General features: G+C 38.3%; 1 protein-coding gene across 2 annotated transcripts in view; it reads left to right on the top strand.

Moving 5' to 3' along the window:
* The window catches only part of ACAP2 (ArfGAP with coiled-coil, ankyrin repeat and PH domains 2), a 55,967-nt gene that overhangs the window by 31,100 nt on the left and 12,396 nt on the right, over nt 1-12,471 (top strand). Inside the window, exons 10-16 of one of the 2 annotated variants that reach the window (XM_042820637.1) lie at nt 2,327-2,439; nt 5,778-5,798; nt 8,416-8,467; nt 9,807-9,907; nt 10,713-10,818; nt 11,238-11,446; nt 11,649-11,718. In XM_042820637.1, coding sequence (XP_042676571.1) covers nt 2,327-2,439; nt 5,778-5,798; nt 8,416-8,467; nt 9,807-9,907; nt 10,713-10,818; nt 11,238-11,446; nt 11,649-11,718 — 672 coding nt within the window. The remainder of the gene's footprint in view (nt 1-2,326; nt 2,440-5,777; nt 5,799-8,415; nt 8,468-9,806; nt 9,908-10,712; nt 10,819-11,237; nt 11,447-11,648; nt 11,719-12,471) is intronic. The other variant, XM_042820638.1, reaches the window with a different exon arrangement.

The following is a 12,471-nucleotide window of genomic DNA, read 5'->3' as shown; positions in this document are numbered from 1 at the left end:
TCAGTGAAGCTTTATGCATAAAGCACAGGGAAGCTTTAACCCCCTCCCCCAAGCTGGTAGTGTGTGCAGTGTTAGAGCTGTATGGCTGCATACTTCTGTCTGTATCTGCTCTGTGAAGGTGCGAGTCGTTCAGGAAAGCCATTAAAATAACACCAAATGCATTTCATGAGGAAGGCTTATTGTTTAGACTACTTGGGCTGAGAAGGTAGTGAGATAAATGTTAAGATGGTGTGTGTCTTCAGAGGTTAAATCTGTTTCATTGGAAGAGACAGTTGCATTTTCTGCACAAGTTTTCCATACTTGAAGGAAAATGTGATTACACGGTACTTTGGGTAGAAAAGACTGAGAGAATGCATATTATCTTTCACTAGCCAAGGAGTCCAGGAGTCACTGAGGCAGGAAGATGCAAATCTTTAGCAGGTTTCATTATGTTTGGGAGCTGGTAAGTTGGAGGAATTTGTGATTTGGAGGGGGAGGAGGGTTGCCTTGTTGCCTTTTTATTTTTGGTTTTGTTTTCCCTCTTCTCCGTGGAAAGGAAAGGATTTTTTTCCAGAAAGAACTTAAAGCAGTTTGAGAATATTTTTGTATGTTATATAAGCTGTAATGCTACGTTAAAAATACATTGATAAGGGCTTTGTGAAGTCTTTAATGCTTAGCCTGTTCTGATCTAGAAAACAGGCAGAAAATCAAGGTCGTGAGATACTGCACCAATTTGTAATTTTTGTGAAGCTTTTGTTTATAATCTGTCTTTCAGAACTTTTGCACTGATCTTCTATCAGTGAATTAATAAAAATCTAAATTCTACATTTCAAATTTAGTCCCTCTATAAAGATGGGTAGTAAAATACTTAGGAGAGTCACAGCATGAAATCTGCTGCTGTGCAGTTTACGTGGAAAAGCGCCTGCTTTTCAAAAAATGTTTACGAAATATTCTGCCCCCCTAATACTTACAGGATTTTTAAGTTGCGAGGCTATTTTCAGTGATGCCTCTTATGCCCTCATTGAGGAGAAGCCAAATGTCGCTCCTCTATCTTAAGGACATATTTTACTAACCACAAGATTTAGTAATAGCATGAACATTGTTTTGATCTCTGGATATAGTTTGTAGCAAATAATGTAATTCCATGTGTGCTTCTTGTATCCCTAGCAGCAGTTAGTCCCTTGCTCAATGAACAGCTGAGATGACCTTGTCTTAATTAGACAAGTCTGAATGCAAGTAAGAAAAAAGTGGAAAACTGGTGTATTCCTTCTCTTATCTGAGGAGCTACAGAGATAAGTCTTGGAGATACTTGCTTAATTTGTGGGATGCAAATAAATAATAAATAGTAAACTTCATAGTCTCGTACTGTAACTTTTCAGTAAATTAGAAGGTGACTGTTCATTCTCCCATGCATTTATTTCTGAGCTTTCATTTCCACAGAACTTGAGGGAGATACTGGAAGTTTAATGCATTTGAATGTCTACTTACTGCCTGTCCTAATATGAATGAGATCATAGGATGATAGAATGAGTCACAGAATACAGCTTGGGTTGGAATAGACCTTAAAGGCAGTTCCAACCCTCTGCCATGGGCAGGGTTGCCACCCATGCAAACTGGCCTTGAATATTCTCTGGGCAGCAGTGCCTGTGTCTCACCACCCTCTGAGTGAAGAATTTTCTCCAAACAACTGATATAAATCTCCCCTCTTGGTTTAAAACCATTCCCCTTTGTCTCTTCACAGTCTGTATGTGTAAGTGTTGAGCAGGTGATTGTGGAAAAAAAAAGAAAATCTGACAGTATTGGAGAAATCCCATTCATAACTTACGTGTGCAAAGCTCAGGAAAGATACAAGGACAAAAACTCAAAATGTAGGTGATCATTATCTACAGAATGCTCATTGTAGGTTTTCAGTAGCTGTAGCGTTTATTAGGTAATAACAACATATGTTAGATATTAATCAAATGATAGCTCTTAACATGATAAGCTTCTAGAAAATACGTTAGTTTTGTTCTCTAGAACGTAGGTAAGTGTGCACCTCTTCTTTGAAATACAGCCTTGCTGATTCAGAGGCTTTCCTTGTCCTCTCTTATTCTTTCATGCACTTTGAGAAGATGGTTAGTAAAATAAATGAAGATTTCTGACCTATTAAAATAATCTCCAGCATCTGATCTCCTAAAAATACTTTTTTGTAAGTTGGTGGGGCTTAGAGTCACGACACGACTAGCGAGTGTTACAAGCTAAACATTAATCCTAAATAATTACTCTTTTTGACGTGGTCAGTACCTGAACTTGTAATTGAACCTACAATGCGTTGTTGGTTTTCTTTCTTCTCGTTCCTTTGCATTAGGATTACTCTGGTGACGATACGAAACTGGAATACAACGTAGATGCAGCCAACGGTATTGTTATGGAAGGCTATCTGTTCAAGCGAGCCAGCAATGCCTTCAAGACGTGGAACAGGTAATTTACTCAGAACCTCTGGCTTTTTAAGAGGCTGCTTGTTAAGCTCAGTTCTGGTCTGACTTATAACCTGTGCAGCTTACTGATTCCACAAATCCACCAAAACCCTTCGACTGCTCCTTGAGTTTGTGGAGAGAATGCTTCTTAGCCATTTCTCCTTATTATCTCTCCTAGAGGTTTGCAGGCCCTTTGTAAGAATTCAAAATATCTTGAAGTTTGTAGAAGTCCTATGTATGGAAGGCTTGCTGTATTGCCTGTGGTCTGGTGCTGTAATTGCGTTTTGATCTTTTATTTTGAAACAGAGCAATTATTACTATATGCAGTTTGCTATTTGAACATATATGCTGGGAAAATAAGACTTAAGTGATGAAGTAGAATAGAAGCTGCACAGCTATTGGAAGCAGGGGAACATAGCAGAGAACTCGAGGGCTGTTATTTTTCGTGAAAGATAAGCATTGTTGTTCTTTACAATTCCAATGTGCAGTGCAGTAACTTCTGCATAGCAGTTTTGATGGTCCTGTTGGGAATTCAAAGTACACTGTCAGTCTTGTCTGTTTAAAGATGTTTATTTTACTATTGTTTGAATGTTTTTATTAGTGAACAGGGTTTCTTTTGCATCTCCAGTGGTGTACATTTTTTTCAAGGAAATGTATTCTGAAGCATTTATGGTGTAGTTGAGTGCAGTTCTTAAATTGTAAAGTTAGTTGGACATTGAGCTGCTCTTCCAGTCTCTCACTCTGCAGTTTTGCAGCAGTGCTCCTGTTAAGCAGTTTGCTGTGCTTTGAAGGTCAGAATCTGCATTTGGATCTGTTACTTCCAACCTTAATTCTGTAATTCTTTGAACATTTGGAATATCACAGGTTGATAGGAAATCGGCATTGCTTCACTTAAATCCATAAACTGATGTAAGGGCTGCTGCAGTTGATGAGACCGTGTTTACATTAGCAAGTGTTGTGCAGTTCCTCTAAGGGGCTTGCCTTGGACTACCTCTAGTCTAGTCCTGTGGTCTGGTTATTTGTAATTGTGATGTACCTTCTGTGTTAGTTTCACCCACATGAATTTAGAGTTCTTCGTTCTTAGAGGCACCTAAGAATGAAGAAAGGACAAAACTAGCAGATACGTTTCAAAAGCACATTCATGGTCAGAAGTAGAACGCTAGTGTAAGTAGTGTAAGCACACTTTGAGAAGACTCTACAGTAACAGGGCAGGAAGCTGTCTTCCACTGAATTTACAACAGGTTCGGAGGATCCTTTTTGTGGGGTGTTTTGCAGGGTTGTCTGCACGCTCTTGATAAGTGACTGAAAACAAAACTCCTGCTTCAGGTTCTTCTGTTGTGTGTTATAAAGGCTTTGCTCACTGGGAATGTAACAGAAGTCATAATGAACAAAAGTCATAGTGTAAGTTTACATGCGTGAGCATATTCAATTAAAATGTTTGAACAATGTCATTTAAGAGAGCCAAGGTAAGCAGCTCAGTAATGAGTCAGAGCTAACCTACTTTAATACGTAGCTCATATTTGCTTGCAATTTTTTCTGTTTGTCACGAGAGTATTCAATAAAGCTAAGCCTTTAATCTTTTTTAATCTGAAGTTCATATCTTATCTCATCATCCTAGGCTAGTTGGATGTGTCAGAACCAGGCAGTGAGTAGCATAGTGATAAGCCATGTATAAATGTGGCTTAGAAATTGAAGCCATGATTTTAATTTTGTACTTCATACAGTCACAAACCATTGTTGTCTGCTGAAACTATTACCATTAAGCTACATAAAATAAAAACCCTCTTAATGAAGACAACTGTTAGTTATTTGATCTATCCCCGTTCTTCACGTTTTAGTAAAGCAGAGAAGTTTTATCCTGTTTTTATTTCTGAATAGATTTGTTACTGCTTGCTGTGTTGTAGGCGCTGAAGTAGCTTTTGCCTTTCTGTTGCTGGTTTGTTGCTTTGTTGCTGGTGCTTTACTTCCGTATTGCTGCAGTTTCACCTTCACAGAGGCAAAACCAGCTGAAATCCAAACATTTGTTAGAGGCTGGAGTGTGCTTCCAGCCACAGGAAAGGACTGTCTCCAGTTTAAACAGTTCTGAGCATAAAAATGTACAAAGAAATATTGGAGGAGGAAACATGTAGAGAATGACGTATTTTATACGAGGGAATCCAGAGCAGAAATCTGAGGCCCTTGTGACAGGCTGTTTTCAGTCTCCCTGTCGGGTAGGTAGTTTGCTTCTTCATGATGTGCCTGTCTTTTGTGAGAAGGCAAGGGGTGGAGAAACTGAAGAGAAACCACACAAAACTCTTCTTGAGGCAAATACTGGAGTTTCCTGGTGATCTGAACTGATGGCGATGTCGCTTATCCCAGCTAACTGCTGTCTGTAATGCCAGCTGTAATGTGGTTGTTTCTCTTTTCTTCTCTGTCAGTGTCAGTGTTTTGATGGTTTGCGAGTTTTTAAAGTATTCCTTGACAACAATATTATGAAAAGGCATAAAAATGGCTGCATTTGCCAGTGTTAAAAACATGGACCAGGGAATGGTACAGTGAACTTTTCTTGGGTTGTACACATCGCTATGATTCCATCAGATAATGTTGTGATGCGTCTGTGCATCCATGGACTCTGTTGTGGATTATCCTTGGACAATTCCAGTTGCTGCGGGGGGAAAAATTCCAAATCCCAATTATTTTTTGCTAGGATGGTGTAGTTTCTTCCTTGGGCAGTTGGCATCTTGGTTTACTTTACTTGACTGCAGTTAATTTACACTTCTGTACAAAGCATGCAAAATTATTTGGGATAATTCTGTATGGTGCTCACCTGAGAAATAGTTTGTGAGCAGGTTACAAGGTAAACTGTAGGAGCTGTTTGTTGTTTGGCATCGCTTTGTTCTGAAAGAGTTTGGGAATCTTTATACTGTATCTGCATGTATGTGTGTGCTATGGATACTTCAGTGGAAGCCAGATGGCAAGTCTCACAGCAACCGGCATGGAGACCTGGTTTGGGAATGTATATATATTTGGATCATATCAGTACACAGATTTTCTGGAGGTATCAGGAAATGAAATCGATTGAACTTATTGTGCAACAGTAGGTGGAAGACCTTTGGTTCTTAGAAATTCAGATTTAAAATGGTCTGTGTTAAGAAATGTTTGTGTGACTAAGAAGAGCCTTTATGAAACAGTACATTCTGAATAATTTTTAGGTTGGATGCATTAGCTAGGTGTTTTCCTTTTTAATTCGGCTGTGTTTTCAGATCATGCTAATTCTTTGCTTATTTTGCTCATTTTGCATTTTTCATTCCTGTTCCTCCTTTCCCTTATGTTTTAATCCTACCCCGTTTTTTCACATGACAGGAAAAAGCCAGATCACATCAGGTACCAACCAGCTTCTTTTATACCTTCCCAATGTTTCTTTGGCACGCAAAATGCTCTAATTAACCCTGCATTTAATTTTGATTACTTGCAATGGATGTAAAGTGGCTCAGTCTAAGAAAATAACAGAAGGATTCTGCCTGGGATGCCAACCTGCTGCTCAACACTTGTAAAAGAATTAGTAAGATGGAGCTAGTTTTAGCTACAAAGGAATTAAAGCAAAGTTTATGCACTCAGACTTCTGAGCATATGAGATCACTGTTTTGACTTTTTCCTCTGTAGATTGATGGTTTTTCTCTCACCAACTACATTGGAAATAGAGATGTAACTTTTGAATGTTGTGCATTCTTAATCACTGTTTTATGCGAATGCTGATGGCAACCAATTAAGAAAATGGTTTCCTTTTGAAAATGAATGAGCACAATTCAATGTAACATTCAAATAATTTAACGTTATTTTTCAGTACTTCTTGTAGCTCTCAGAAATTTGAAATGTTTTTCAATTAATGGTGTTGTTTTCTATTTAAGAAACACTTCTTTTTTTTGGTTGCCTGGGTGAGAATGATTGGAACCATTTAGTTTCTAAACCCAAACAGCTGCATTGAAGTACTCGTTTAAACTCCATGGGGCAGTGCCAACTGCTGTAAAATTTCCCCAGAAGAGTTTTTTTCTGTTTCACTGTGCTTTTTTCCTTGTGCCTTTTTACAGAAGGTCACATTTGAAGAAACTTTGGTGACTTTCAGCCTGGCAGCACCTGTTGCCCAAAGGTGCACGAATGGGAGATAGATAAACCTACAAACAGATACACCCTACAACAGCTCCTTCAGTCCAGATGTTATAGCTCAAATGTTCCTGCCTGTTAATGCTGCAAGCCCCCAGCACTCTATTTGCTACAGTAGTTTTTTAACAAATTATTTTGAATTTACGAAACAACATCAAAATTTTGGCCTGAATAAAATGACTGTGGTGCTGATATGTCAGAAAGGAGGCTGCCACCTTTTTTTTTTTAAAGCATACGGTGAAATATATTATCACCCTCAAAAGATGGGAGCTACAAGTCATACTATGCTCTAAATTATAGATCCTGCTCGGTGGAAGTTTCATAAAAAATAAAAATCCCCACACTCCATCTCCAAATGCTTTTTGACTGAACTTGGCAAGTTCCATTAAAGACTGCATTTCCCTGATGCAGGTCACTGTTCTGCTTTATTCTGCTCCATTTTCTTAATGCAAAAGTTGACGGCTGTTATGGTGGAAATCCAGTATTGAGAGGAGATTCTTTTGTTGTTTTTAAAATGAAATACATCTGCACAGCATTTGAAAGAATACTTGTGAAAAGGTAGAATCTCATCTGTCTACTAAATATTAACTTTTCTAACAAATACTAGCTTTCCTGATTGGAATCTAACTGTCTCAAATATCTTAATTTTTCCTTTTATATTTTCTTAACAATCTTTGTGTGCTTCTTTCTATGAATGGCTTGTGGTGATCAAACACATTTATGGAGCTCTCTTGTTACTAATTTTAGTGAGCCATAGCTTGATGTTCACAAGTTTGTACTGCAGCCTATCTTGTTCTTCACAGTATTTTGTGCACTGTTGGCACTCAGACTAGTTGGCCATGCAGAAAACAGGGATGTGCAGTGTGTATAAATGGGATATTTGTGGTAACTGAGCTGCTGTGTTACAGTGAGCACAGGTTCGTATTACAAACCTGTACAAAACCAATGTATACAGACTTCACTGCAGGACTGAATTAATTTTTGCATTATCAAATTTTTGTGCAGTTGAAAACCAGTGAGGATTGGTTCCCTTTTCTTTTGTGCATCTCCAGGAAAGCCAGAGGCAGATGGCCATGTTTGCTTCTATTTTCATATTTGCTGACCTGATAGATGCAGTTCTAGATCTGAGATGCTCAGAATTTTTTCCAAAACATGAACTGTTCTTCCATTTGCTGTGAATTGTATCCCACCCGAGCAGAATTTGGACAAGGAAGGGGGATTTTTTTTTCCTTTAAGTATTATCTTTTGGATTTTATTGGATGCCTCAATTTATTTTTTAATAGTTCCCTATAGAACTAATGAGTAAGACTCTACTTAATAGTTGCTTTGTGTTTATATGCAATATTTTCTATCTAAAATTTTAAGAAATGCCAATGTGGAGAGACCTCCATGGCGTAGCAATAGTCTAGTTTTGTCTAAGGGCTAGGTAAGTTATTTGATAGCTCTGTTCCTGAAAATATTTCAGGAGTGAGTAGTTAAAATGTTTTAATACTTTTATTATTTAAACTATTATTATTGAATTACTTGAAGTCATAGTTTGCTGCTAAAATACAGATGTAAATGTTTTTTGAAATGAAAATGTTTTGTATCTTAGCTTTACTAATGTCATAACATGAATGTATTTGTTCAGGACTCAAATTATTTGAACCTTGCTTTCTTTTTTTGTTTCGTCTCTGCTCTCCCTTTTTTTCATGAAATACTTGTCCAAACTGACTGCAGAATTAATACCATGAATTCTTTCTCACTTACAGTCTCTCTGTAGACTGCATCATAGTATATTTCAGTCAAATAAGTACTGCGAGGTCAGTTTCATATTGTTTGGATCTCTCTGTTTGAACAGGCGCTGGTTCTCCATACAGAATAACCAACTCGTGTACCAGAAGAAATTTAAGGTAGGTATGGAAAGCTGTCTTGGCGTCATAGTTTGATGTGGATGCTGGTCTTCCTCATCAGGGTGAGAGAAGCAGAGAGTTGGCATGGATGTCCTATGTGCTCTTGAACAACCTACTTCATTTTCTAAATTAGTTTTTCCCTTTGTAAAATGAGATGAACATAGTACATACAGATGTATGGACTTGTAAGCCATGCCTTATTTGTTGTGCTTTTGTTACCTCGTTGCAGAGAAGGCTCACGAGGAGCATTGAGAGCTGCTGATAACAAAAGGCTTGTATGCACTTGCTGGCAGACTGAGTGCTACAAAGTGTTCTTTGGATGAGTCCATAAGGATTTGCTCTTTCCCATTACTGGCTGGACTCACAAACCCAATTTTGCAATCATAGAGAGGAGAAAATGACACGAAAGTATTTATTACAGATGCTATGTGCACATACCTAGTATTGAAAGTGTAGGGCAACTCAGCAGTTGATGTTTGTTGGGGCAAAGTACGATTTTTCACATCTGCTGTGACCGCAGCTGGAGCAGCTCCACCCCAAGCCCAGAAGTCAGCTTTGCCAGCTAGCGTTTGGGCAAGTGCTCCTCTGATTTACTCTTCTAGATCAGCCTCTGCACCACATAACTGTAGCTGCTCTTTGTGGAAGAAGAAAATAAAAGTGGAGAACTGAATGGAGAAGGCAGTAAGTCAATAAAGGGAAGTTTATGGTTATGCATTGTTCTTCAGCAATAACAGCCCAGGTTCAGAGCCTACTGCTTGTTAACTGATATGCTATCAGATAGGATGGTCTTTTGTTTTTGTGGTTGGATAGGAGACAAGTGGTGGAATTCATGTTAGTACATTTTGGGCACTTTCTGATTGTGAATTGCAGTTGTGTTTTGATACATTTTTATATTACAAAAAGCACCTTTAAAATTGCATTATTTTAGAATGGGTACCTTTGGAGTTGAATCAAGTTTTCAAAACCACTCCGTCGTGGTTTCTGAATTTTGTACTTGGCACTTAAAGCGTGGCTTATTTAGGTGTAACCTGTCTGATTTCTGTATGAGTTAATAGCACATCTTCTCAGAAAGTATCTTTGAACTCCTTTAATGCTGTTCTTTAAGCTATGGATTATTTAGTTGATTGGATTCTAGATGGCAAGACAACCTCAAAATTCTCACAGAGTATGACAGAGCATGGAAATTGAAATAAATATTTCCTGCCAAGTGTGTCCATTGTCACTTATTTCAAATTTCATTTCTGAAGGAAAAATATATGTGAAGCAGTGAAATTAAGTGAGAAATAATTTGAGGGTATCAGCTGCTTTCTTTCTTTCATCTGTCTTTCCTGTTTCCTAGGATAATCCCACAGTGGTTGTTGAAGACTTGCGGCTTTGCACGGTTAAACACTGCGAAGACATAGAAAGGCGTTTCTGTTTTGAGGTGGTTTCTCCAACGAAGTAAGGAGAAGTGATGGAGCGTGTTTATTTAAAAATTAAGTGGATAAGTAACATTGTTAGATTCGGTTGCCTTGAAACGCAGGATGAATGTGTCTCTTGGGACAAATCAAAACAGGAAAAATATCTGAGCAATTCTGTTCTCTGAAACTTTGGCTGGGAGAAAGTGATGCTGTGAGAAGTATTCCTAGTATTTAATTTACTTCTGGCATTAAAATAAACATGTGTTCCTGTGCTTTATGTATAAATGTCTTGTAGTCATGGAGCTGTTGTGGTTAGTAGTAGTAGCTGGTATTAATTATCAAGCTGCTTAGTAGCCTAGGAGGTAGCTAACCAGAAACAAAGAATAAGTTTTCCTTAGACTGTTCATGTGAAAAACAAGTTTTTTTTTGTTTTCCTCAGAGCTTTCAGGTCATTTTCTCTTATTTTTGCTGAATGATTTAAGGTTTCAGGGACTGATAGCTGCCCCTTGTGTAGACAGTCATGGAGGTAAATCATCATATATGAGAATGAGAGACTTGGAATAAGAAAAAAAATATCAGAAATAGGAGATTAAGCAATTCTCTGGGTTATTTGAAGAGTCATATCCATGTTTAAGGTTACTTATAAATAGTTTTGAAACCAGGAATGTGTGGGTCATAAAGTCAGCTGCCTTATTATCTGTAAATAAATGGATTTATTACATGGTGCATAATAAGCAATAAACGTATGCTGACAGCAACAAACTTTGACAAGGCTTTATGTTTGATTGAACAGCGTGTTGTTGGTTTGGCCTCTGTCTCTGAGGGCATTGTGTGGTTCTTCACAGAAGCTGCATGCTCCAAGCTGACTCAGAAAAGCTGCGGCAGGCGTGGATTAAGGCTGTTCAGACCAGTATTGCTACAGCATACAGAGAGAAAGGGGACGAATCTGAGGTGAGTTTAAAGATCGACCAAACAGCAACTACCTTTAGATCTGAAGGAGTAAAATTAGCAAGAACTGGAGAGAAGGGAGCTAACAATAAAATAAAATCCGTTGTTTGTCTTCCAATGGAAATGCAATGAAATTTTGAAGGCTCCAATCGTCTGATGTGTCTTTCCTTCCTTCTTACTAGCATTGCTTTGGCCTGTATGTTTTGAAGTTTTTCTGTAGCGTCATCGTAATTGGTAGGATTATTGGATACTCCACACTCCATTCTGTAATATTTCTAAAAAGCTGAAGATATTTTCCAGTTCAGTGGCTTTCTTTGGCTTTAAATGCAGAAGCCTTTTTTTTTAGAGTTCTAGTGTCCTGTCAGTATTTCATTATTCACAGGCTCTTCTTTAATGTAGTGTATTTTTTGTTTCTTTTTCAGAAACAGGAAAAGAAATCATCCCCTTCTACTGGAAGCCTGGAATCTGGCAGCGAGACAAAAGAGAAGTTGTTAAAGGGAGAAAGCGCTCTGCAGCGAGTGCAGTGCATTCCTGGTAATGCTGCCTGCTGCGACTGTGGCCTGGCAGATCCTCGCTGGGCCAGCATCAACCTTGGGATCACGCTGTGCATCGAGTGCTCTGGGATACACAGGTTGGTGAGCTCTTCAGAAGTACGACTGATTTAAATAGGAAATGCAGTGTTTGCCTCTTGAAGTGGACATTGAGGCAAGGTTAGAGACTCCTTTTAGTAAACAGGGTGAAAGTAATGTGCTTTATTTGCATAAACCTGTGTAAAGTGATCTGAAATAAGACAGAGGCACTGTTACAGGTTACTGTTTCTTTTTGCTGTTTAGAAGCTTAGGAGTCCACTTCTCAAAAGTAAGATCTCTGACCCTGGATTCATGGGAACCTGAACTTCTGAAGGTAGGATGTTATTTTGAAACAGGAGTTTCTGTCTGCTACGGAGGTTATTTGTCTAAAGCCCAGGCATCTGAATGTTCATGGAGGAAAAAATTGCATTTGTACTCAGTGCATCTCTTCTGCTTTTGAGTAGAACATATTTATGGTGATGTATTTGTTAACTCGCATTGCTTTTTTACAACTTGCTGGATTAGCAGTCATCATTCTTGATACAAACATGATACAAAGTCAGAACACTTTGTGACACTTTTAGGTGCACAAATGCAGTTTTAACTGCTGAGTTTGATCTGATACTTTCAACATATGAATATGATACAGATAAATAATGCAGTGGGCTGAAAAAATTCAAGTTCTATGTCAGATTAAAGCTTGAGTATTTTTGAAAATTTGAATGCCACCTGTTAGAATGAGATCCTGATTTCAAATGCTTCTGGGAGACTCTTATGTGTAACTGCTACTGTGTGCTGCATGTGTGCCAGAATTCTGGTTTAAAAATGAAAGTCATATGACATTGAAATACAGGAGTAGGAGCCAATGCTCACGTGCAGTTGGATAGTTGATGCACTACACTTGTTTGTAGCTCACGTTCTCGTTCTTGCATGTTACCTTTCTATTCTAAAGAACAGGAAGACAGTATGAACAGGGTTGTTGTTTGACCCAAAGTAATTTTAGTACTAATGTGTTGCTAATGAGGGGGTAAAAGAAAAGTATGTGCTGTGTTCACGTACAGAAGACCTTAACGTTCTACGTGGTAGT

Source organism: Centrocercus urophasianus, unplaced genomic scaffold, assembly GCF_019232065.1.
Source record: "Centrocercus urophasianus isolate 14NV4802_14NV808 unplaced genomic scaffold, USGS_Curo_1.0 seq_19, whole genome shotgun sequence".
Taxonomy (NCBI): Eukaryota; Metazoa; Chordata; class Aves; order Galliformes; family Phasianidae; genus Centrocercus; species Centrocercus urophasianus.
This window is presented reverse-complemented; position numbering and strand designations above follow the sequence as displayed.